The 27,811-nt window shown below is 37.9% G+C and overlaps 1 protein-coding gene across 3 annotated transcripts in view; it reads left to right on the top strand.

The window, feature by feature from the left end:
- Window positions 1-1,816: 1,816 nt before the first annotated feature.
- Window positions 1,817-27,811, top strand: part of GRIA2 (glutamate ionotropic receptor AMPA type subunit 2) — a 186,313-nt gene continuing 160,318 nt past the window's right edge. For all 3 annotated transcript variants that reach the window (XM_088827834.1, XM_055404530.2, XM_088827835.1), the window contains exons 1-2: window positions 1,817-1,904; window positions 2,454-2,594. In XM_088827834.1, the coding sequence (XP_088683960.1) occupies window positions 1,817-1,904; window positions 2,454-2,594 (229 nt within the window). The remainder of the gene's footprint in view (window positions 1,905-2,453; window positions 2,595-27,811) is intronic.

The raw sequence follows: 27,811 nt of genomic DNA, 5'->3' as shown, positions 1-27,811 counted from the left end.
ACGTTTTAAAAGTTGAGGCCCAAAGTGATTAAGGGGAAGTATAAGATGCAACAGTCAACAAGGAAGCTATACTAGTGATATTACTGTGACAATTGCACGGGAAAGCATCACAGTAGACTAATTCTTGGCATTCTGAAATATTACTAGGCTACTCCTGCGATGCGGGCTCCAATCCCTTGTACTCAAGCATCCTTTATTGCTTTGTTTAAACCACTAAAGCCATAAACTCAGTGAGGAATTTCTGCCAAAGCAGGTCCCAGGCGTCGGCTGGCTTGGCAGGCAGTATGAGGTGCGTAAATCCCCAAGGGGAAATCCAGGCTTCCATCCTCCCCACCAACTTCCTTCCCCCAAACTTTTAATCCCTAACCTCATCTTTCTTCTCCAGTGGTCTCCAGTTCGCGGGTTCAAAGAGATGAGAGCTTGCTTCACTTTGGGCGCTGATTATTTTCGAAACTCACGGCCAAAAATGTGACGGAGTATCCGGTTTCTAGTAAGCCTGTGGGAAAGGTTGTGCAGCTCAGCGGCCTTTCAAGACTAGCTTCGTCTTTTCTTTCTCCTACGAGACTTTAGTTCAAAGGGAGTCTTCTTGCTTTCGATCTGCATACAGACGGGGATCTAAATACCCAAGACTACAGGTCTTTACTGTGTGTGTGTGGGGGGGGGCTTGTGTGGATAGGGGAGATGGGGGGGGTGCTGGTAGTGTGCCTTGAAAACTGCGAGAGGGACCCGCACGCAGCAGGCTGGGCAAGTTGGAGTCACAGCCCGGTGGAGCACAGTGTAAAAGTGGAATTTCCATGCAAAGTGTTCCAAAGATTCAATCTTGATCTCCTACGCGGTTTTGACCTTTAAAGATAGAATTTTAGGTTTTCCTTGAATCCTGCTACGTCCCATTTAGCTAAAGTTCACACTTTTGGAGCACTTCTTCATGAGTGTTTTTGTTTGCTCTCCTGCGGGTCAGGTGAGGTGGGTGGCAGCGTTTCTCTATTGCTAGGTGGGATTTACAGGCTATAGAAGATAAAAGTAAGCATTGCTTGCATCCTAAGACAGCAGGGCCTGGTGAGAGAACGCTTCACCGCCAACAGCAATTAGCAGTTCGGCTTCTGCACGGCAGCCGGAAGTGGGCTTTGCTGCATTTGGTCCAGGCTGGAGCATCTATCTCTGCTGCAGTGGCAGCGGCGGCACGAAGGTAGCGCGGGAGGGAGTGGGGCGCTCTCCGCGGTGCTGAAAGGCAGATCACTGGTGGGCGCGACAGCTCGCGAGACCCGAGGTCTCTCCCGGGGGGCAGCGGTGGCCCGGCTCCGAGCCTCGCTCCCAGCCCTGCGCGCGCGAGACGCCGGGGCGCGAGAGGTGGGCGGGGGAGGGGCGCGCCAGCCGCCCCCCGCGCCTCGCGCACGCGCGCCGGGCCCGCCTGCCGATCTGTGACTCGCGTGTGTCTGTGTGTGTGTGTATGTGTGTGTGCGCGCGCGCGCGTGTGAGAGAGGGGAGAGGGAGAAGCGCGCGAGGGTGAGTGTGTGAGCGCATGGGAGGGTGCTGAGTGTTCCGAGGCGCTGGGACCACAGCGGCAGCCTGCTGGAAACTGCATCTAGCCGGTCCTCCGGACTTGGGAGCAGGCGCGGGGCGCAGGGCGGCAGCCACCCGCAGGACCTGGAAATAGGGATTCTTCTGCCTCCACTTCTGGTTTTTAGCAGCTGGTGCTAAATTGCTGTCTCAAAATGCAGAGGATCTAATTTGCCCAGGAAAACGGCCAAAGAAGGAAGAGGAGGAAAAGGAAAAAAAAAAGAAAGGGTATTTTATGGATGCTCTACTTTTCTTGGAAATGCAAAAGATTATGCATATATCTGTCCTCCTTTCTCCTGTTTTGTGGGGACTGATTTTTGGTGTCTCTTCTAACAGCATACAGATAGGTAGGTACCCTTTGTGCTCTGCTTTTGAATTGTGCATAATTTGGTGGTAATCTTTGTTCACGGTGGACAAATTAATTCATGTCATGTAGACTTATGTCATACCTTGACTGCATTCCAGATTTAAACTGCCTAGAATATACATGTTTTTCTTAGGATTAAGCAAAGGCAAAAGATTGTGTCTCTGATACAACAGAGGGAAAGGTCTTCTCTTTTCGAAGCCCCAGATTTTATTCATTTCGCCTTAACAACATTTTCCCGTTTGTTCAGAATCTCTAGGGGTCTGAATGCACAGCTTGTGATCACTAGGGAGGGAGAACGTTTCTGGCCACACACCTGGCCCTCGAGCTCCTTCGTGTCTTGACCCCCTCCGTGTCTGGTCTATACCCTTTGGATATCCACCCCCGCTCCCCTGTTGCCCGCGTCCAGGGATGTGTTTATTCATCCTATTAACGTGAACCAGGGACTCCTGGGCAGTCCCCCGCTAGCGGGCTCCTCTCCACCCCTCGGGCACTGACACTGTCCTCCTTGCTTGGTGTTTGTTCCTTGCAGGGGGTCTATTTCCCAGGGGCGCCGATCAGGAATACAGTGCATTTCGTGTAGGGATGGTTCAGTTTTCCACTTCGGAGTTCAGACTGACACCCCATATCGACAATTTGGAGGTAGCCAACAGCTTCGCAGTCACCAACGCTTGTGAGTAATGAATATTCATACCCTTTTGGGGGCCGCACGCGGAAAGCGGGCTGGTGTGTGTGTGTGTGTGTGCTTCTGCGAGTCAGTGTGCGGGTGTACTGACTGCACACGCGCGTGCGTGTGACGGCGTCGGGAGAAAGTGGCTGCGTTCTTGGGGACCCCCGCTGGCTGAGAGTTGGGGGCTGAAGAGGAAGCGAGAGCCAGGGGAGAGTGTGCGCACTAGGGAGGAGGGTGGGTGTTGGAGATCGAAGGGGCTTCTTTAGGTTCCGGGGGTCTCGGCTTAGCTTGAGTCTTCAAAAGAAGCCCCCCTCCCCTGCTGGCCTGGTGGTACCCCGCGCGCGGGGAACACGCGGTGCCCCAGGGCGCGCCGTCGGGCTGCTGGGTAGATCCCCCGGCTCCGGGGTGGAATCGGCAGGCCTCGCTCCGGGTCATTGTGTGAACCCCGCGAGCCTGTATTCTACCCCGAGATGGGACAAATTGTCACACTGGTCCCATAGTCGGCTTGGGGTCGTTACATAAGGCCCACCGAGGGGTGCAGCGAGGCTGACGCAGGCCGGGGAACCCGTGTAGTCCTTCCTCGCTGCCCCGGGAGCCGCAGCCTGAGTCCCGGGGCGATCGTGCGCCGGGCACCATGGGCCCTCGCTAGCCGGGGGCTTTGTTCTCAAGTCGCGGGGCTCCCACAGAGGATGAGGGAGGAAAAGGACCTGAAAGAGGTGGCATGCGCCGAGTTTGGAATCTGGAGAAGTAGCCAGCCGATCAGCCATTTTAGTCTTCGCAGCCATCCTGTTAGTCCCCGCGCGGCGTGCAGTACTTGGGGACCGGCGGCGAAGCTACATCCAGGCTTCAAAGTAATAGGATTCAAGCAATTAAGTCTCCGCACGGTTCAGTGGAAAGACCGGATGGCCCGGGTCCAGGCGCGGCCACCCCCGCGCGGACGTGGGCGGTGCGACTACCGCCGGACCCCCTGCCCTCTGCAGGCAGCTGCTGTCCTGCCCTCCCGACTAGGTTGGGGCGACTCCTTTCTGACTTGATGTTCTTGATTCTGATTTCAGAGTTGACAGTTTCGCGGGGGTATTTGCAGATGGCTCACCTCCCACTCTGGCTTCCCTGTAAAGGACTGAGCGGAAAATTACCACCAAAAAATCCTAACTGCAGTGTCCCCACGTTAGACAAACAACTGATTATCATCCCACGTCCCCATATTGAGCTTTAATCATATATTCCATGGGTTAGCTTGGCTGTAGTACCAGGAACATCCTCAGCTCGTTTTGAAACTGCCATCAACCAAATGAATGAAGGGATGTAACAACTGTCTTTGATAGAACAGGGGTCATTATTATGGAGCTGTTAGATGCTTAGAATTCAACTGTTTCTGAAAGCATATTTAAGAAGATTTCAGTGCTGTTTATTTTTTTCACATGTTGATTCCAAGAGAGAAAAGAAACTGGGCATGATGGGAAGGAGGTGGGAAGAAGAGAGACTTCAGTGAATTTTCAGTAAAAAAAAAAAAATCTTCCTAAAAGAACGTAAAAATATCTTGAAAAATTTTAGCACGTACATACACAAAGAAAACGGCTGTAGTTTAATGTTTGAAGGCCTTTATAATTTGACCTATTTATCTACCAGAATTAGATTATTCATTTGAATTGATACCAGGTCTCCAGTTTTGTTTTTTTTTTTCCCTTCTGAATTATGAGTTTGACACACAGTTGGTCTAAATATCCAACTGTTTGTAATTGTGTACTAGTGTGAAAATGCTGTGGAGAGTAATGAACCCAAGGCAAGTCTATTGGGAGGATTTAGGTTTTAAAAACTAGGTGAAAAGAATCGATATCTCTACGTTTTGAAAATGGTCAATGATGTAGAAGTTCATTCATTGGTGAGAATTATGCCAGGACCCGGCTGAGAGCAGAGGAGTTAGGCACACTGAAGCAAGGGAGTCTTTCCTCATTCCAAATGCTGAATGACTGTGTTGGGGCTTGTAAAGACAGGTTAAGTGACTGGTTTACGTTCTCAGTCTCAATATTTTTGAATAATCTATTTAATGTAAATTTTATCGAAATAAGATATGCAGACAGAAAATATCCAACTATTAAACACAGATATAAATACATAAAGTTCCACAGAATGGATGCATCCATGTAATAAGAGATGGATTTCATTAGAAAAACAGAAACACAATTTAATTTGCTTGACAATTCTAAACCATCCAAGTGAGTGGAGTGAAAGTCACTCAGTCGTGTCAGACTCTGCGAACCCATGGACTTACTATACAGTCCATGGAGTTCTCCAGGCCAGAATAGTGGAGTGGGTAGCCTTTCCCTTCTCCAAGGGATCTTCCCAACCCAGGGATCGAACCCAGGTCTCCTGCATTGTAGGTGGATTCTTTATCAGGTGAGCCACAAGGGAAGCCCAATTCTAAGAAAATTGGAAAATCAAATCTTCATTTTGCATCGATATTTTGTTTTTCTCAGAAAATAAAGCTGAAATAAAAGGTTGCATGTCTCCATGTCCCAAAGTTACTCCTGCATGGATTATTCGATGACACTAAAATAAATGACAGTGAGGATCTGAATGTATATTCAAGTTTCTGGCATAGGAATTCAGACCCATGGCCTCTGCAACTCCTGTGCTATAAGTAATCTTACTGATTGCTGAATAGAACTAGTTACAGAAGAAAAAATTCTATTCTGTCACTTATTGAATAGAATTTTCTGGAGTTGATATTAACTCATCTACTTGACACTTAAATTTTTTGTGGCTCAATTTCTTCATTCCTTTAGGAATTTTACAATACAGAGTTTGCAAAATGAAATGGAGTGTTTGTATCCTTTTTTTTTTAAATTAAACCAAGAGTAATAGAGAATGTAAAATTATTTTATTTCTTTTCAGAGGGTGGGAGAGATGCTTACATATAAACTGCACTCACAAAGTAAGCAGTCCAGAAATGAGTGGAAATCTCTGATACCAAATTTATTAAAGATGAGTCTTGATCACTTAAATCCTGCTCAAGACTTTTTCTCCAATGCTTAGCCTTTGTTTCCTTGGCTACTCAGTCAGGGGAATTCTTGATTCTTTCCTTTATGAAGTGGAAGCAGCGCTATCACTATCAAACATGTAGGTACCGGAAACCAACCTGACTTTCTCCTATTTCCCTCAGAAATCTAAGGAATTCTATTTCATAATTCTACCATTAAAATATGTATCATCAGTCAGCGTTCATAAAATAGCTTGCCCTTCCTCTGAGTTAAAACATAAAAACCCCATAGGGTAAATTTAACCCTAAATGTAACATATAAATTTAATGCATTAAGAAAGTAAAATTGTGAATCTTAATAATATAATTGTAAAATAGCAAAGACTTTAGTTTGTTAATATGATTGTATCCCTGAGATGGAGGGGTTGCTTTGGGAATGCTGAGACTGACATGGCAGGACCCACTGAATGGGTTAAGGTTTTGCAAATGAAATGAAGTCATTACATTCTGAACCCAGTAAATGCTGTACAGGCTCTGAACTCCCTCCCACGCCCTCTTTCACAGTCACAGTGGGATAATTCAAGTACCTACTCATTCTCATTTGTTTCCATGGTACCTGAGGAAATAAAGACAGATTTTCAGGTTTTTGCCTTCTCCTTTTTCTGCCTCCCTCCCCATTTCCTTTCTTCCTTCTTTCTTAGCTAGAGAGCCTACTAAGGTTTTATTTTTCTTCCCCCTCAAGCCTGCTCCAACTTAAGACTTCAACATAAGAAAGTCCATGGAACCAGAAAAATAAATAACTTAGCAGCCGATGTTCAACAGTTAAATCAGTGATGGGCCTCAAGAATTCCTTCCTTCCTCGCTCCTTTCCTTCTTCTCACCTCCCACTTCAGCTCCAGTGTTTGTTGAGTACCTTCCAGTCAACAGAGAATAAATGAATGCTATTCCTATAGTAATTCATTTCCCCCTAACCTTTCCCCTCAATTCTCTTTCAAATAGTTTTCAAATCCGTATGGGCCTGGAGGCCTTCCCTGTACACTGCCACTGGGTCTTGTCTAAGCAGTTTGGTCTGAGGATGTGATGATATTCTAATAGTTTTTCCACAAAAGCAACTTATTGAAGTAACAACATTTTTACGAAAATAATAAATGTGATATTGACATGTGTATGCACATATTGTATATAGGTTAACAAAATCAACAGGTTTTAGGAAATAATAAACATTTTTACATTCTGAAAAGTTTTGATAAACTTTAATGTTGTGCTCATTATTAAAACTTGGTTAAAATAAAATTGTCTAAAAAAGCTATGAACATATTTGATCACATAGGGCTTTGGAATTAAAATTATTAAATGTCTTCTTCAAAATTGTTCCTATTTTTAATGAATGACTGACAAATAGCTATTAATCTATTTGAAAATAATTTAATACTTTGATATTTCAATTTCATAAAAAATAAATTATAAAAATATTAAATTTAAAGAAATAGATAAAAATCTGCTTTTTCTCTAAGCCAGTAGATGGAGATGTTGGAGAAAACATAGTTCTTTCATAAAACTGTTGCGCACACTGAATACCCTTTGAAACATTGTAAACACATTTATTTAGAGAAATTGAAAAAATATATATAAGTGGCATCTGTTTTGGAAAAATTCATTTAAAATGAGGTATTTGAAAAGTAGCTCCCAATGCCTTTTAAAAAGAGTGCTTTTGATTTTTGTTTTATTTTTAAAATAGAGTATCTTAAAATATCCTTGTAATTTGATTCATAAAGAAATTCAGGACTGGCATTGATTATAATACTCTTGAAAGAAAGAATTCTGAAAGTATATTTTTTGGTTTTTTAATCTTGATTCTTCAGGTGCAATCTATTTATCTATTTATTTTATTGAAGTATATTTATTTTATTCAAGTATAATTGATTTGCAATGTTGGTTTGTTTTATATGTGCATGCATGCATGCATGCTAAGTTGCTTCACTTTTGTTTGACTCTTTGCGACCCCATGGACTGTAGCTCGCCAGACTCCTCTGTCCATGGGATTCTCCAGGTGAGAATACAGGAGTGGGGGTCCATATCCTCTTCCAGAGTTTCATATGTACAGTAAAGTAATTCAGATAAATATATGTATGTATCCTTTTCCAGATTATTTTCCCTTATAGGTTATTATAAAATATTGATTATAGTTCCCTGTACTATACAGTAAGTCCTTCAGGTATTATTTTAAGGTGTATTTCTTATCATTGCATTTTAGTCATGAATTATTGAGATGTGTATATGTGTTCATCACATTGATGCTTGCTAAACCTTTGTTACACTTTGCATGAATTTGTCTGTCTGTGTGTGTGTATAATTATACTGTAATTATGGATTGTGAGTAGCTATAGTTTGGGTGGGCTATCATGTTTTATCATTCTGTCAAGATAATTACCAAAGCCTAGAGTTACCTGTTTTAATGTATGCAAAATTTTTCATACAACCAGAATCAACTTGGATGCTCTTAAGCAGTCATAAGAATTTGTAGTGTACCAGGACACAATACCTTATAACCTGAGGTTAAATCTTTGATTATAATCAATTGGAGGTTACAAAGAATAAAATAGCTCTTTAAATGTAAGAATAGCTAATTTGTTGTTGGATTTTTTTTGTAGTTAAGCTTTCATACTCCATGTATCACAAGAGAATTTTAGGTAAATCAGACATTATACTCAACAGAAATAAAAAAATGGCGTTGGTTGAAATACTTGGTTTAAGATATGAGAAACTGAATATTTAAATAAAAATGAGTATACGAAACTATAGGAACTTAATAGTAATCGGGATTTACTCATGCTATTGCTTTTTGAGGTATTGCAGACTTCCACCTACTGACTTGAGAAGTCTGGGGCTTTTCCCTTTCATATCAAGCCTTTACAGTAAAGGGGTCATTGCACCTGACATTAAGACAGTAGAATGCTGATTTATGCCAGAGCCTGTATCTTCTTGAAATTTCTTCCCAAAACCACCTTGCAAACTTCCTGGAGCCCTGACCATTTTAGGGAAGGCAGTAGAAGACCAGTTGTTTCCTGGTTATTCTATTAGGTGTTGCTGTATGGTTGACTTTTCAAAGATTGTGTTTTTTTTCCCTCTCTTCTTCCTCCGTTCTTCTTTTCCTTTTTAAAAAGTCAGCAAAAGTGCTTAATCTGTAGAACAGGTGCTACTACAGGAAGTAAACTTAAATAGAAATGTTTTTTATTTTTTTAAGTAATCAGAGGATATATTAAATAGAGCTAAAATCTTGTATTATTAGTAGATTTAAACATTTTATTGGGATGCCGGTGGCCAGTGGGTAAATGTATTTCCTTTCTTCTTTAATTGATTTCTACTGAAGATTCCCTAGATAAAATTGAAATACCAGATTTTTTTATTATGGCAATTTTCATTCAGAATTTCTGAGATTTTCTCTAATGACCAGAACAACTCATTGCCAAATGTCTTAAATGACTATGCCTCTTCAATAGGATAGGAAAAATCATTGTTGAATTAAAATCTACCCACAATTTCTTTCTCAACTCTCAAAATCACCCATAATTTAAAATTTTTCTAGCAATAAAATATTTTTCAAAAAAGATTTCACTAATTTTGAAGAAAAATGAATCTGCTTCTTACAGTGGTATTTGTTAGTAGTCTAAAACATATTATTTTTGGTTATTACTCAAAGTATTTTGTAATTTTTTATTATTTTAATTTATAGAAACATTTGAAATTAACATGGAGAATGAAAACATGCCTTTCTTATAAAGTCAGGGTCATACCAGTGTTTGCTTTGTATGCATCATGATTTTTAATCTATTAAACAGACTTCATATAGCAGAATTTCTTGGTATAGAATTATGTTTATTAAATTCAGAATATTGCTATTACTCTACATTTGGATTTTATAAGAAACAATTTCTTTGGTATCTGCCTCCAATCTTATTCAGATAGAAGTGTGATGCATTTTTCATTTTCATCTACAAGTTAGATATGTTCAAAGTTATTATCTTTTTCCCTATGACTACTTTGCTCTGTGTTAAAATGCTTTGCTGAAATAACTGTTGGGATGATGCAGAAGCCGTGTTGCAGTGGTTAGCCTACAGGACTCTGTTCTCAGTACTCTGAGGGCTGTGGGAATGTCGGTCATTTATTTTTGTTTGAATTTTTCACAAAGCATGACTGTACACATTCCTTGAATAGCCACAAAATTATCTTAGTCTCCCTCAACCCCCCATCCCCAGGATATATATGCCATGATTTTCTGTTAATTCTTTCATTTCTAATTAAAAAATTTAAAACTTCAATATTTATTTTAAATTAATTTTATTGGAGTATATTTGATTTACAATGTTGTGTTTATTTCAGGTGTATATGCAGAGTGATTCAGTGTATATCTATTCTTTTTCAGATTCTTTACCCATATAGGTCATTACAGAGTACTGAGTATATTTCACTGTGCTATTCAGTAGGTTATTAGTTATCTATTTTATATGGTAGTGTTTATATGTCAGTCTCAATCTTCCAACTTAGCCCTTCCCACTCCCTTTTCCTTTAGGTAGCGATAGCAAAATTTTCACAAAGCACAAAATTGCAAAAATATTTTTCTTTTAGAGATATTAGACAATGAAAAATTTATAGACACAGTTTTCTTATGAACCAATTGTTCTAATATTTCCACTAATGTGTGTCATTCTTTTATATGTATGCCTGTTTTTTCTGTTGTTGTTCGTTTCTGTATGGCAGTTTTTCCTTAACCACTTGTTTTCCGGTAATTTAACTTTGTCCTGTTTTTTATCCTGCTGATAATTTGCTTTAGCAAAAATGAAACCCAGTTTGTAATTGTAGTTTTCTTCTTCATATATTTCAAAATTTATCCAATTTTTTGGATATTATCCAAAATGCTTACTACTAACCTGTAGCTTAAAGGTTAAAGACAGTTTTGAAATGTAGAATCTTGACAGTAATAAGAATCTTCAACTGAATAAAAGAAATAGGTGTGAGTCAGAGGTTTGTTATAGGAAAGGGGATCTATGAGGACAGAGCTGCTTAGATTGTTTTGATTTTCATCTCAACATTTCTCAAAAAATGACATATACCTGTCAGTTTTACTGTTTATTTAGATGGTCGTACAGAATTTTACTTTATAGTTTTCAGTGTGTTAACATCTACACTTTTTTTCCTGTTTTTTATTCTAATATTTACAATATGAGCATATATTGAACTGAATTGAGAAATGCCTGCATTCTAGTGTGTCTATAATACTTTGAATAGAGCATCATATTTCTACCGAGCTATTTACCCTTTGTGCAAAATTAATTTCAAACTATAAACACTGTGGTATCCACTTACTCTATGCTACTCTAATTCTTACACTCTGATTGAATTTCAGTGAACCTCAGAATGTGCAACTCAATGCAAATATTTTTAGTCTAGTCTTTATAAATACCAAGGGATACTGATGGAAATGATAGAAATATATTTATATAATCTGAGTATATTTATGTTTATTATGAAAACAGAATAAATGTTACCTAATTCTTCATCCCTGTAGCAGAATATGGCCTTAATCAATCATGTCTAACTTCAGCATAGAACTGACTAAAACTCATGTTACATAATTTAAGAAAAGGTTTCTTCATCCCGTAAAGCTTTTGCAGTTTATACTAAGGTTTTGCATTAAAATACTTTTCTTTTTCAGAATTAGTTTTCATTTTACAATTTCCCTTGCCATTAGTATTTGGTCCACTGCAGTAAGGCTATGTCAGCCATGTGATTATATATTTTTTATTACTTATGCAAGAATAAAAAGATAGGTCGGGCATTTTGAAATAATTGTTTTTTTTTCCAAAAGGGGAAAAAATTTTTTTTTCTTCGTTGTAGATTGAAATTGCAAGATTTCTTTAAGTGTGGTGATGGTGCCGTGGACAAACAGGGAAATCTCCGAGAGGCAGCATAACTTGGTGTAGTAGGCAAAGGAGTAGGAATTTGGAACTGGAATTTTTTCCTTTTCATTCTTTCTTTGTTCAAGCTGCTTCTTTACCTCGTGTTTTCATGCCTGCAATCAGGCTTCTACACTAGCACTGAGCTATTATGAAACAATGAATTATTTTCATAATATTACTTTTGATGGATACAATTGGATAGATCCTGTTAACTACTTCCAGAGGGAGACAAGAAAGAAAAGAAGCATTCTGGATCTTTTATAGGCAAAACCACCACTTTCAGGCACTTTATTATTCAGGGCTGGTTAAAAAAAAAAGTTGTTCTTGTTTATCATGAGGTAAACTAAAACACTGTAGTTAAAAATATCTAATATGGAAGGAACATACTACTACAGTTTGAATTTATGAGAGTTATAATAAACTTTATCTCCTACATGGGGTTCTTGGGACATTGTAGGAACATATCAACTTATGGGGTTTATTTGAAGAACACAGAAAAATTTGTCTTTTTGTTTGTATTCTGGTGGTGGTTTATTGTTCTTCTTTAGCATCTAGATAATAGTTTTAACAATCCTAGGTATATTTTGAAATGTGTTAGCATGTCTTACAAGAATAGTTAACAAAATTAATGATACTTCTCGAACAATATGTAAGTTTTTGTCATCAAAGTTAATTATGCAAAAAATCATTAAAGCACAGTTTGGGACTGAAATGCAGGACATAATGAGGAGTTTCAGTTTGAAGAATAAGGATGATCAGGAAAGGGGACTCAGTTTAATCAACATACTGGGAAACATTGTCATCTACATTTTAATGTAACTCATTTGGAGTATTTTAAAGATACTGTTTAAAGTCTCCATGTAAGTTATTTGTTGGGAATTGCAGACTTTAAGGGATTGTCTGTTTTCAATAATCCAGCTACCACAGAAGTAGGTCCTGCAATTCTCAAGTGGGAGAGGGGTTTCTCTTTAAAATAAAAAGTCTCTCTTCTTCACAGGAATTTAGCAAAGAAAGTTCTGGAAGTGCTGATCTCCAGGGGTGGTAGGAAGTGTGTGTTTGCTAGTTTTTCTTGAAAGACACAGTTCAATTTAGGACATGAGGTTTCAATTTATTTATGTTTTATCCTTTGTTTTTGAGTGATTGAAAAATTTCAATCTTGTTTTTAGTTTATGTATGAAATGGAGATATTGAACTTTATGAATCCCAACAACTTAACTATTTGTAGCTTTATTTGTTTTATCAGATTTTTGTTTGTTTGTTTTTACTAGTCTGCAATGTTATTACTAATTTTCATGCGGAGAGGAAATTTTAGGAACAGAGAGGCAAGAATTCAGAGGAAGTATCAAGGTGCTACAGAGTTTCGGTTTTTTCCTTTGTCTCTCAGAACACAGGCAAGTCAAAAATCATCATCTTAATGATAAATGTGGAAGTGTTTTGTGTACGAAAATAAAAGACATTGATTCTTTGTAGTTTGCAGCCATGGTATCATAAGACACAAAGTAGCATTAGTCGAATCTGAACTTGGAATGAAATTCTGATCTTACTGTTAGATGTGTGACATTGGACAAGTTTAATGCAGTCTAAGTCTCTGTTTCCACCTTTGTAAAAAGGAATCATATGTTATAGGACTATTTTGAAAATAGAGAATAGGCGTAAAAGACTATGTGTTTGGTGCATCTAAGTGCACTGAAATTAATGGACTTTATCACTTCCTGTATTGGGGTCTTTGAATGGTTTTGATAAACACTTGTTGAGGACAGAGAAAAATGCATTTCTAGTTTCTTGCTGGAATCTTCTGTTTCTTGTACACCAGGGCAGGACTGTTTGGTGACAAAGGAGAAACCAACGAAGCAAACCACATAAGTCACTTAGTGAAAATGAAGTTGCTCAGTCATGTCCCACTCTTTGCGACCCCATGGACTACAGCTGTAGCCTACCAGGCTCCTCTGTCCATGGGATTTTTCAGGCAATAGTACTGGAGTGGATTGCCATTTCCTTCTCCAGCGGATCTTCCTGACCCAGGGATCGAACCCGGGTCTCCCGCATTGTAGACAGACGCTTTACCGTCTGAGCCACCAGGGAAGTCCTTAAGGATATGTTTAACTCATTGAAAGAGGAGAATGGTTTTCAAAAGCCGAGATGCTGAAACTTGAGCAGTATCACACCTTTTCTTTTGTCACATGCCACTTCCATGAGGATGTTCAATAATTTGGAGCTCTTTCATCCCCGGTGAATCATGCAGCACATAATTAAGATATGTCCACACATTGTCTAACTGCACATTTTAGATTCCTCATGGTTTATTTCACCTAATTAATCAAATTATGTCTATTTAAATGAAAAGCAGATGAGAGAATACAAGATTTAGAACCGGGGTTTGAATATGATTCGTAGCTTTGTGACACAAAACATGTTTTATTTTCTCTTTGTGAAATAAGGCTGTTTCCTCATCATGTAGATGTCATTATTGGGGGTTTGAATGAGGAAATAAGTGCCTTGATTAGCTTGTCATAAGTGATCCCAATATGGCCTTCTTTGCTGCATCTCAGCCCTTTGCAGTGAATGGAAGAGCATGCTCAGATTAGTGGAGGAGAATAACATGGAGATCATTGCCTTCGGAAAGCTTATATATTTGGTAGCTTTACATTTATATATAACTTTTATCTTTTCAAAACACTTTCATAGCTGTTTGGTCTTCACTGTAGCTCTCTGCAGTTTATGGGATAAATGGAATTATTATTGTATTCATTTCCAGATGACAAAGCAAATTTAAGTGAATTATTCTAAGCTGCTCTAAATTCGTGGAGGAACTTCTTTTACTTTATTTGTTTTGCATATGTGCCTATTTGATTTTAACTTACTATTTTCACTTTTAACAATAGAAAAACATAAAAGCACACACTACCACATTTAAAAAAATAGTTGTTTAGTATTCTCTTTCTTAAGTTTTATTTTTGGTCATTTCGATTTTTTCCCATTATTTTTCTTCCTACAAATATTGCTCCAGTGAGCATTCTTTTATACCTTTACCTCTGTTTGTGGATATGTATTTGTGGAAAAATTCCTGGAAATGTAAGTGCTGGGTACATTTTAAGTTTTGTTGGGCATTGCTCGCCAGGAAAGTTGGTGCTCATTCAAGAGAGTTGAGCTAAGCTTTCGTGAACCTCCCACTTGAGGAGGACAGGTTTCCTGTGCCCCTATCATTGTGCTGCTCCTCTTGTCTGTTGCATCCGCTCTAGTGCTGGAACCCTCTTGCTAAGCTGCTGAACTGGAATTAATCTGAGGTAAGATCTGGGCCAGGTTTTAGAAATTCAGCTGCAGGTATCAAACAGAAGAACTCAGGACTCTGCCTGGAATGCCCTGCCTCTGTCCTCATTAGACAACTGGCTGGATGACTACTTTGGCCCATCTCTGGGGAAACTTCTTTTAGAAAAAAAAGTTCTAGTTTAACATCTACTATGTGGCTGTCTCTGTTATGGATATTAAGAATATACAGAAGATTAAGTTGTAATCCATGTCCTTGAAGAGTTTACACTGTAATTGCTGGAAAAAAAAATTCACTGGGCATTGCTATGCAAAACAGGTGTGCACACAGTTTTATTGAAACAGAGAAATCCAATTCTGAAAAGTTAGAAAATTGGTAAACATGGTAATGCACTGCTGAAAATCTTGGCCTTCTTCAAGAAAGAAGTAGAATGGAATTGGGTAAGAGCATGGTTTCTGAAATCAAAAGACAGAATTCAAATCTAACTTCTAACTCTCATCTTGTAAGGTAAATCAATGATAACCATATTACTTAGCATTATAAAATTTTCTATCCTTTCTGACAACTGTGGAATAATAATAGTATCTATAAAATAAAGTTTGATAATGAAAATTACACATAGGCATCTGTTTTATAGTTTAGATATGTATACTCATTAAATCATAGACTTTAAATATATGTTGAAGAAAACCAAATTCAATGTCAAAATAATTGGAAGGATGACCTGCTTCCTTTCTTCTTTTCTTTATTCCTTTGGTCCCTCTTCCTTTCTTGCAGGATTTAGAATATTAATATTTCTTCACAAATCAATAAACAATCAATGGAAAGAGTAAATACATCTGCTGTAGCCTGAGTCAGAGTTTTCCCCAATGTTGGATGGCAGTGTAGCCAGTATATTAAAATAAGCAGATTGGGTGTGATATAATGGCTCCAAAATTTACCAGTTGTGTGACTTTGTGTCAGTTTAACTTTCTAATCCTGTTTCTTCCTCTGTAAAATGAAGGTTATTATAATACCTGCCTCATAATGAAATTGTCAGACTCAGATGGTAATCACTGACCTATATAACACAGAGATTGATGCTGCTAATTTCACTGATTTCCAGTCCCCTGAGTGCATATTAATTATATACACTTAGCTCCATGCTTGTAGATTCATGGAAGGGAAGTAGCTAAGGAGATCTAATAGAGCTCGCTGTGTAATTTTCAAATTAATAAGCTTCTTTAATACAACCATTTGAGCTAATAGTGGAGGCTAGAGCTTTATTGTTCTCATTTTTTGAATACTAATAAATACGCACAAATAAGAATGACGGTGGTTGTTCTCCATGACGAAGGTGACATCAGACCTGAGACTGGCTCTTCCTGTTGTGGCTTCTTCCCTGTGGATCAGTCCTTTGCCTCTTAATGCTGGTCGAGAGGCCCTTTATCATCTTCCCAGGAAGTTCCTGCCACAGTGTGAATAAGGGAGGCTATTTGCCTGTTCCTTGTCTGTCAGAAAGGTCTTGAAATTGAAAATTTTTCAAATAGTTACTTTTCCAGAGATTACTTTCTTTCACTTCAGTTCAGTTCAGTCGCTTAGTCGTGTCCTACTCTTTGCGACCCCATGAATCACGGCACGCCAGGCCTCCCGGTCCATCACCAACTCCCAGAATTCACTCACACTCATGTCCATCAAGTCAGTGATGCCATCCAGCCATCTCATTCTCTGTCGTCCCCTTCTCCTCCCGCCCCCAATCCCTCCCAGCATCAGACTCTTTTCCAGTGAGTCAACTCGTCACATGAGGTGGCCAAAGTATTGGAGTTTCAGCTTTAGCATCAATCCTTCCAATGAACACCCAGGACTGATCTGGTTGGATCTCCTTGCAGTCCAAGGGACTCTCAAGAGTCTTCTCCAACACCACAGTTCAAAAGCATCGATTCTTCGGCAATCAGCTTTCTTCACAGTCCAACTCTCACATCCATACATGACCACGGGAAAAGCCATAACCTTGACTAGATGGACCTTGGTTGGCAAAGTAATGTCTCTGCTTTTTAATATGCTATCTAGGTTGGTCATAACTTTCCTTCCAAGGAGTAAGCATCTTTTAATTTCATGGCTGCAATCAGCATCTGCAGTGATTTTGGAGCCCCCCAAAATAAAAGTCTGACACTGTTTCCACTGTTTTTCCATCTATTTCCCATGAAGTGATGGGACCAGATGCTATGATCTTAGTTTTCTGAATGTTGAGCTTCAAGCCAACACTTTTCACTCTCCTCTTTCACTTTCATCAAGAGGCTTTTTAGTTCCTCTTCACTTTCTGCCATAAGGGTGGTATCATCTGCACCTGGTGGCTCAGACGGTAAAGCATCTGCCTACAGTGTGGGAGACCTGGGTTTGATCCCTGGGTCAGGAAGATCCCCTGAAGAAGAAAATGGCAACCCACTCCAGTACTCTTGCCTGGAAAATCCCATGGACAGAGGAGCCTAGTAGGCTACAGTCCATGGGGTTGCAAAGAATCGGACACGACTGAGACTTCACTTCACTTTACTTTCTTTAGAGAATGGAAAAACAGTTTTTGAGGAGATGTAATCACTGAAAATGAGTAGAAGTAAGGAAGTCCCATGAATGAGTTAAATATTTTCCTGGTTTGTAAACCATTTGCTCCTTCACTCTGCGTTGACTTTCATTACTCTGAGCCTTTCTTGTGTTGCAGAAAATAGCAGCGTGGAGACTCTTTCATGTAGGATGGTAAGAACTTGGGTCAAAATTACTCTTTTAGAGGAAAGGCATGTGTTCATAAGATGTGTTGTACTGATGACTTTGGATTTTGGCCTGAAGTAGGAAACATTGGGAAAAAAGTCAAATGCTTGTCTTCAGGATGCTTCCTTTCCCTTTGCTTGTGTGCATCAAAATCCATTGCAGGAGTCTCTTCTTTCTTTACCGTTTCTCAAACTTCAGTAGATACCTGTTTAATGCCAGGCTTCTAGATCATGTCTCAGGTGACAAAGAGCAGGATAAGTTTCCATCTTGGAAATTATTCACAGGTGCAGAATTATTTTTATGGCAAAAGTAAAAGTAATTAATCCAGTAGAAAATCTACATGATTTTCTTATTATTTTAGAATGTGAAGAATAGTCATTTCCAGATCATTTGTAAATATTGTCCTATAGCTTGGAACTATATTTGAATCAAAGTGTCATAAAGAGCAGATATGGTAATTCTAAAAATTATGAAGAAAACATAAAAGAGATGGAAGCTAAAAAGTCACTGTCTTGCACACTGACTTAGAATATGTTGTTGAAAATGGGGTGATTAAATGAAGAATTAGTGATATTAACAGTGGTATCCATTTCAGATTTTTTAAAAGCAATTTTAATTTTTGAATCATATTTGGACATGAATATTTATATTTTATTTTGCAAGATTTTTCCTTTTTTGGCTTCTCTGCCACATGTTCTTTAATTCAGTTTGAAATGTCATGGAGACACTTACACCTTGCTAGTTCTCTTGTAACTATACATATAACTATTAAGAGTTTGAAAATTTCAGGTGGTAAAATCTTGAATATCTGAAAAAAATGATTCGGGCTTAACAGAGAAAAAAGTATGTAAAAGGATTAAAATATTTGTTAGCAATGGCTTTTAGGTATTTTGGGTGATTTAAAACTTAAAACCTGCAAAAATGAGAATTTAGATTCTAAAAGTTTTTGTTTTGAGATTTAAACCTTATGAAATAAGTAACTCATGGTAATCTTTAAACTTTACAAAAGGGAGTATAATAATTGCTGTCTATGTATCTTCTTCCCTAATTCCACTTCTCTCAGATAATGATCATCAGTGGTTTACAGAAATGCTAGTATTATAAACATGCTGTTCTTTCTGTATATTAGTAATTTCCTATATTAACATAAATTGGAGACCTCTTTTATCTGCATAGTTTCCTCCTTCTTTAGGGTTCCCACATGGTATTCTGCTGTTATTCATTCTGTGCTTTGTTGATAACTTTCCAACTTTTCCTGACTGTATTAATAATGTGTGCAGATGGGTTTGCAGAATAAATTTCTATGAGTGGTATAACTCAGTCAAAGGATGTTTGCATTTAAAATTTTGCTGAATATTCAAAAAGATACATGATGTACCTTCCTACCTAAAGTGTAAGAGTGTGTCTACGCTCACCTGCTCTCAGGAGTAGAGTACAATATTGACCTTGTTTAGGCTTTGCTATTGCTATTTCATTGCTTAAATTTACAACGATAAGTTTTGACTGAAGTTAAATCTTTCTCACCACATTATTTGCCTTTCTGTATATAAGTGTGTGCGTGCTTGTGCTCAAACTTCGCCCATGTTTCTCTTGGGTTGTGGTTCTATTTATTATCGATATGATATCCATTAAAATAATATGTACTTATCACAAGTTGTACCATCTTTTCCAGTTTTTTTAATTGAAGTATAGTTGATTTACAATGTTGTGCTAATTTCTGCTATACAGCAGAGTGACTCAGTTATATATGCATTCTTTTTCATATTCTTTTCCATTATGGTTTATCACAGGATACTGAATACAGTTCCCTGTATAGTAGGACCTTGCTGTTTATCTATGCTTTCTATAATAGTTTGCATATGATAATCTCAAAGTCTCAAATTCCTCCCCGACCTCCTTCCCCTTTGACAACCACAAGTTTGTTCTTTATGTCATTTTACTTTTAATCTCTTCATGATTTTTAAAATAATCATATTCTTAAATTTCCTGTAGTCAAATTTAGAGATTTTTTATTTTATCGCTTTAGGAATTTTGTGCCTTGCCCAGAAAGCCTTTTCACCATTTAAGGTGCTTTAAAGAAAAAGAACTGCTTTTCCTTTTATTTTAGCAGCATCCTATTTTGGTTTCAAGATTGAAAATGAATGTTTCATCCAGATTTATTTGGTATAAATACTAAAACAGGTATACAGCTTCTTTCATAAATTTAGCCAAATTTCACAGCCTATAAACAATCTAATTTTCTCCCTGCTTGATTTGAAATGCCATCAAAAATTCTCAATTGTTCCTCAGGAATTTAAAGACAAACAGGGAACTTATACAGAAAACAAAATAAATAAGATTAAAACTCTATTACAGACCAAGGAATGGAAGTTCTGTAAGGTACTTGTTTCCTGAGTAATGCTGTCTCTATAAATTGTGCTTCTGTGTCATTGTGGTCTCAGATCAACAAAAAGGATGTCAGACTAAAGGTTCACTAAGCCCAGAGGGATAAATGGAGGACTGGGTTAAGCTTTTGGCTTGCGTTACAGTACTAATATCACTTAAATGGACTGCTGGTTTGCGTATTTCTTAACCTACTTCAAGGCTTGAGTAATGGCTTATGATTATTACTTGCTTTTTGAATCTCACTTTGAAGACAACTAAGCGTAAAATTCATGTGTTCACAAATAAAATATTAAAACTAGAGACTACCATTTAATAAAGTTAAAGGAATTCAGATGTTTATGGTTTTATTAACTGATATATAGTTGCAGCCTCAGTTTGTCTTAAAAACTAGTTATGTGGTCTCTCTAAAGCCAGTATCAAGCAATTTAATTTAAGGTATAAATCTGATTTAAACTGGAATTCTAGATACAATACTAAACTGCTACTTTCATCAACAAATAATTTTAGTTTGCCTTAAGGTGTGTGACATGCACTGTGTATTTTTGTCTAAACATCAGGGAATTTGTACATCTTTTCATGATAATATTTTGTGGAACTCTGAACTTAATGTGGCCTTGAAGTGCCTTTCCATGATTATTAAAATAGAAAGATTCTGACTTTCAAGGAAACAGTTTCATAAAATATATTTTATTAAGTTTCTTTAAGATTCTACTCCTCTATTTATATTTATAATACCCTTTGTTGAATAGAAAAATATTAGCTGGGTGAAAGCATAAAAAAAATTTGCATCAGCAGAACCACAGTGTTAATTTTTTATGCTAATACTTTAAACAAATTGAATATTTTACACATATTGACTTGGTCTCATCTCTTACACCATTCCTAAAGGCAGAAAAGTAAGAAAAAGCCATCTGATGCCAGGATACTAAAGATGCTGACGTACCATGAAGGGTGTCCATAATGCAGTTCTAGTCTTATAGTTGAGCAGGACCACAGTATACTAAGCAGACAGATTTTTCTAAAAGATTCCATGAACACAGACCCTCTTCTCTTTTAAGGGATGACTTCTGCTTTTCTTGGTGTTTTTTTTTTTGTTTGTTTGTTTGTTTTACTTAACACTTGTGTCTAAATGGATAATAAAATATGTCAGAATAACTTTTTTGTTTTGATTTAAGAACCTCAGTGTTTGATTTACTTTTCCATTTAATTTTCTTTGGTGGTGGTGGTTTAGTCACTAAGTCATATCCGACTATTGTGACCCCTTGGACTGTAGCTTGTCAGGCTCCTCTATCCATAGGATTTTCCAGGCAAGAATACCAGAGTAGGTAGCCATTTCCTTCTCCAGGGGATCTTCCTGACTCAGGGATCAAACCCAGGTCTCCTGCATTGCAGGCAGATTCTTTACCGACTGAGCTACCAGGGAAGCCCTTAAGTTTCTTTGGCCCATTCAAATTTCAAAGCACTCTATAACCATATTTGTCTTGTTTCCATTCACTTTTATTTATTTCTAAGTTTTTTTCAAGTTGCTTGTGCATCATAATGTTTCTCAGGTGAATTTAAATCTTCCTCCAAAATTAATATAAAAACTTTATGGAGTTCTGAGTAGACAGTTCTTCTAATTCTAAAAGTACTTATTAAGATGGAAAACTTGGGAAACACAAAAGAAAATAAAAATCAGCATTCATTTTACTCAAGGAATAATAATTTGTTAGTATTTACCCATGTTCTTTTGTACTTAACGTCATGCCCAGATCTTTTAGATGGTAGTAAAACCATGTGTAAACTTAATTTTCATGGCTTTGTAACATTGATCTGTAGCTTAATTAGTCAGCTTCTATTTTTACAGATTTTGTTTGAATCCTTCTTTTATCTATATATTGCTGCAAATGAAAATCATCTATGTATGTGTTTTCCCTCATTTCTGATGATTGAAGTATTATAAATGGATAAAAGATTATCAAGCATTTAGTTAAGTATTTCTGATTAACACAAAGGAAATCCACACCAATTTATAAGCCTATCAACAGTCTATGAAAAGCCTAATCTCTCAGATCCTCAGCATCATTACTATTTTTAAGCATTTTTATATATTTCATCACTAAAAGATCCTTCTTGTTATATAAAACGAATTTCATATTAATTACTCATTTATGTTTCTTTTTTCACAACAGTCTTATACCCAATTTTCATTGCCATCTTGATATTCTTTCCCATTGATTGGTATGAGTTATTTATTCAAGATCAATGTGGCAGGGGAGTAAGGGGTTGTTAGGCAGTTGTCCAGCCAACAGTTAAATTCTCTGGCTAGGACAAGGACCAGGCCACTTATCCATTTCATTGGGTAGAGTTGTTCACATGGCATGTCCAGCTCCAAGGGAGTGGACACTAACTGCCCTTGTGTCCAGAAGAGGAGAAGACTTTTAGTGTCTCCAACAGATAAGATCCCTTTGCCTGTCAAAACCTGCTTTATTTTTGCCTTAGTTATATTTTTCCTTTCAATTTTGTACAGTATTATTTTTAAAATAATATTTCAGAGTGTTTTTTGTTTTGGAATTTTTCCTCTCCAGTATATCTGCACGTTTAAAACTTCTAATCAAATAGAATCACAGAGTGGAAAGCAATTTACCTTTGTGTCTCCTTACCTGCCTGTTGTCTTTTCCCCAGAGATGACCAGTTTTAACCATCACTGTCATTCTTCTGGTGGTTAACTTTATATTCATAACCACTATATCATTAATTTTATGTTTCTGTTTTTCATTATAGTTTGTTTTAATATACTCGAAACCATATTTCTTATTTCGACAGTTAGAGATGTTCTTTTTCAACCGCCTACCTGGTGAGTTGATAACATTGCTGAATCTAGATTAAGAACATTTACATTCTACTCTGTGTTTATAATAGGTCTTACATACATATATTTTATATATGTTTATTCTAAAAGCTTAAAATTATATAAGTGTTATTTATATAATTATCTATAGTGATTTGGGGCTTTCTTGGTGGCTCAGACAGTAAGAAATCTGCCTGTAATGCAGGAAACTGGTTTGATCCCTGGGTGGGGAAGATCCTAGAGTATTCTTGCCTAGAGTATTCCGTGGACAAAGGATCCTGGCAGGCTATAGTCCATGGGTTGGCAAAGAGTCAGACATGACTGAGCAGCTAACACTTTCACTTTCATAGCTATTTGACTATATTTTTTGTTGTTAAGTGTTTTTACTTTCCTGGATATTTGAAATTCCCAAATTCCCTCTTGCATGATGTATTCTTAACATATCTGTAGGCTCTTACTATTGTATATCTGGTTCATGAAATCTAGTCTTCCAGAGACTTCCATCCACCTTCCTCATGTAGCCTGGACTGACTGCTCTGGATCCTTCTGTGCAACTGACACTTGGGATGGCACAGTCTTTCTGTGGTTGACCATGTTTTTAACTCTTGGCTTATTTCCTCATAAGCTAAATCCATTTTTCTTTATCTTTTATAATAATTTTTTTAAAACAACTTTCTAAAATAATGAAACTTCATAATCTCATTCTCTCTATACACACACACACACATGCACAAGCACACACACTCACAAACACACATTCGTGCAAGCACACACACACACAGATATAGAAAATCTTGTTGGATATTGATTTCGCACATATAAATCACACTTTCTTAGAACTCAGAAGAAATTCTACACATTTTTTATTAGCACGTGTCCTGGTTATTATGGGCATTTATTATTTCCTTTTTGAAAGCTTTATCTTTAGTCTCCTAAAAAAAATCACAATGATGGTCCCAGATAGGTATTTATTTCCCCATCATATTCAATATTCAGTTTGAAAACAGACTCCTATTTCAGATCAAGGAAATTTTTAACCAATAATATTTAGAGGATTTTCCCTCCATTTTCTTTTTTATTTCTTTATAGATAGGTTTTTAAATAACTTCTCTTATCTCGAAGTTATTTAATGTAACATTTCAAAGGTGAATATTTGAAAGTAGACCATCCATAAGATTTTTTTCATGAAACTATACTTTTAAATATTTTATTAATATAATGCTGCTAAAATAAATTACATAGTATTTGTTTGGCTAAAGATAGCACTAGCCACTTAATGAGATTGTCTTAAACAATTATACCCAATAATACTTAACTGAACATCTGCCTTTTCCCTGCCTAATAATTGCATGGCTATATGGAAATGTAGCTTTTGTGGAATTTTGAAAATTATGATAGAGAATCACTGGGCTAAGAGAAATATTTAAAAGTGATGATAAAAACAATACAAAAGCAAAGACTGACCTTTAGAATGAGAAAAATAGATGAGCAGGGGAAGGTGAGCAATGACAAGTAATATTAGATATTTGATTTGTATATTCCACATTACTGCTCTTATTTTGTCTTGTATTTCATTATAATTTTTTTTTTCCTTTTCAACAGTTCTGTAAAATCTGTACATAGCTGACCCTTTGTATCTGCTGTTCCTATGTCTGCAGATTCAACCAACCAGGGATCAAATATATTTGGAAAAAAAAAGTTGAAGTTCTCAAAAGCAAAACCTGAATTTACCTTTTAGGGGCAACTACTTGCATAGAATTTGCATTATATTAAGTATTAAGATATTATTTAAATTATATGTGTCTGTAGGTTATAGGCAAATACAATTAATATATATTTTATACAAGGGACTTGAGCATCCTTAGGTTTTGGTATCCAAGGACCAGTTCCCCATGGATTCCAAGGGATGACTATATTCACAACCTTCATCTTTGCTGTCCCCTTCTTTTGGGAAAGTTTTTTTATGTTGCCAGCAGAGTTGGATCTTTTATTAATATATCTCTTTGATATTTCACCATAGGCATATGGCTTTTGAATTTTGAAAGTGAAGATTACCGTAAACTTCATTTCTAGGATCTTAACTCTAAAAATGAGCCAGGTTGAGGCTTCACCTATGTTTTACCAGATACAGCACTAGTGATAAAATAGGCTAAAAATATTAGGTAGAAAATATATTAAGGTATATATATACCAAATATATTTGGTAGAAGAAAGAAAGCCCTGGAGATTTTGGGGTTTTATTTTAATTGTTAATTTTTCCCTTTTCTTGGTAATAATGGAGATCCCTAGCTTCAGAAAATGAAAGAACAACTTTCATGACTAGGTAACCACATGAATGATGCATTTCTGGCTGGGAGAAAGTACGATTCCTAAAATATTAATAGTATATTTTCTGGTAAAATTCAGGAAGGCAGATTTGAATGCTTTCTGATGATAGAGGCTCTGCTGAAATTACCAGTGTCACATAACTCTTCAGAAGAGTATAACACTCCTTTTAGAAAAGTACGGTTTATTTTCATTATTCACTGTAGTTGTTCTACAAATCACTGTGAACACTGAATTAATGAATACTGACCATTGCTCTTGGGATGTATAGAACCTCTGGTCACAACATTTTCATCAGTTGATCAATACATGACTTTGATGTGTTTCTCTGTTTCAGATACCTTATTGAATATATATTGTTGATGCCCTAATGTTGAACTTGTGGCCAGAAGCACTATAACTCACACCTGGACAAAGATGAAATAAGAGTCAGTAATATGGAATGCACAAACCTAATACCTAATATTATTGAAGTCATCACTCACATTTACCTGCTCATCTGTTTTCCTTATGCTACTGTTCAGTCTTTGCTGTTTGTATTGGTTATATCATTACTTACAAATATGTTTCTCTTATCCCAGTGATTCTCTGTGGTTTTCAAAATTCCACAAAGGCTATATTTTCATGTAGCCATGCAATGGCTAGCTAGGGAAAAGGCAGATGTTTGGTCAATCATTATTAGGTATAGCTATTCAAGATAGTCTCAGAATTTGTTGGTTTTCTCTTTAGCCAAACATATGCCCTCTCGCTTTCAGGAACACAAGACTTCCGCACTGTGCTCGGGGCCATTTTAAATAGCACAGGAACTCATAAAAAGAGCAAAAATGCAAAATAAACTTGGCACTACATAAACTGGGAAAGAGACATTTGTATATAGTATGAGTGCTGGAGCAAGAGGCAGTGCCATCTTATTTGACCTCAGCTGGGCAACCTGAGTACTGGGCAACCCCTCCACACACCTGTGAATCACTGCAAAAAAACTGCAGGTATTAATTGTGTATGTGTTAGTAGCATAGTCATGTCCGACTCTTTGCAATCCCATGGACTGGGGTTGCCAGGCTCCTCTGTCCATGGAATTCTCCAGGCAAGAATACTGGAGTAGGTTGCCATATCCTTCTCCAGGTCTTGATTAAGGGTTTATAAACTTTGGCCACCTCATGCGACGAGTTGACTCACTGGAAAAGATTCTGATGCTGGGAAAGGTTGGGGGCGGGAGGAGAAGGGGACGACAGAGAATGAGATGGCTGGATGGCATCACCGACTCTGTGGACATGAGTTTGAGTGAACTCCGGGAGTTGGTGATGGACAGGGAGGCCTGGTGTGCTGTGATTCATGGGGTCGCGAAGAGTCAGACACGACTGAGCGACTGAACTGAACTGAACTGAACTGAAACAGATTTGAGTGAGTAGGCAAAGCTGCACATAAAAAATTTGTGAATGATGAGAATTGAGTTTATTTGTTTGATTTAAACCAGTTTTGGCAAGTCAAATGGCTCTCTGTGTCCTTTGGTAGTCTGCTAGGGTTTGAAAGATTTCACCCAGCTTTGAAATGTTTGCAAATACCTATGCTGATAAAGCACCTCAGATTTGAAAGCATAAGAAATCAACATTTCTTTAAACTCTGCTGAAGAAGTCGAAAGGAGAAGAAAATACTTTTTCCTATGAATTCAAGTTCATGATGGCACAGCTGAAGGACAAATGTTTTATTTTTCTTTCCTTAATAAATGTCCCCTAAATGTGAAAAGTCTAAAGCACTGAAGGGCATTAAGCTCCTTTGGAGTGTTGAGGAAACAATCTTTCTCGTGAGTTGTGTCGTCCTGGGTTATTTTCCACTTGTGTTTTGCCAGGCTTCTCACCAGGAAGGTCAAAGTGCCAAAGGAGATAAAGGAAAGGTGGAAGGTGACGGTGGCTGTGTGTGTCTGTACACCATGCACACATGATTTGGCTACATGTGGTGATGGATTCAGGTTTCCCCTGTGCTTTATGGAATCTGGTATCCTGTCTCTTGTGAAGGATGGTTGTAAGCACAGGGGGTGATGGTGAGGAATCCCGGGGAGGTGTGGTCCACTGAAACTGGCATCAGGATGGCGTGAGTGATAACAAATCCATAAGCAGAAAAGACACACTTATAGGCTGAGATATGTGTTTGAAAGGAAATCCCCATATGATGGGAGAACCGGATGGAGAAACTGAGATCAGGCAGAGTCACCTGAGAGGTGAAGGCCTGGAGACAGAGCAGCCCTGGCAGGGAAGCTGGTTCACAAACTGGTTCCTGTAAAGGGAGAGCAGGAAGGACCAAAGAAGGAGGCAGACGCTTCAGACTGGAAGATTTGGGTTTAATAAACAAGGAACTTGACCTAGGAGATGTCATGGGCAGCCTGGAGGGAAGTGGATCTCCGCCCTGCCCAGCAGAACCTTCAAGGTTGATACAGAAGCCTTCCTGGATTCAATCACATGCACCATTGAGAAGTCCTCAGCCCCACTTCACTTCTCTCAAGGCTGTATCCTTGAAGGGCTTCTGGGCAGGAAGTGTGAGCGGGAGGTACAGTCCAAGGACGGGGAGAGGGGAAGGGGCTGCTAATCACCCGGGTCCAGCTGGAGGCTCCACTGTGATCATGTCTTCTTGACAATTCTCTTTAGTAAGGGGACACAGGGAAGACCTACAGGAGAAAGACATGCAGCCTCTCCCAGGAAGGCAGGCAGCCTGCATGCAGCATGGTGGACACAGAGGGCTGGA

Source organism: Moschus berezovskii, chromosome 19 (genome assembly GCF_049115385.1).
Source record: "Moschus berezovskii isolate FMDL1 chromosome 19, NW_MosBer_1.0, whole genome shotgun sequence".
Lineage (NCBI taxonomy): Eukaryota > Metazoa > Chordata > Mammalia > Artiodactyla > Moschidae > Moschus > Moschus berezovskii.
Note: the sequence above shows the minus strand (reverse complement) of the source record. Positions and strands in the feature narration are given on the sequence as shown.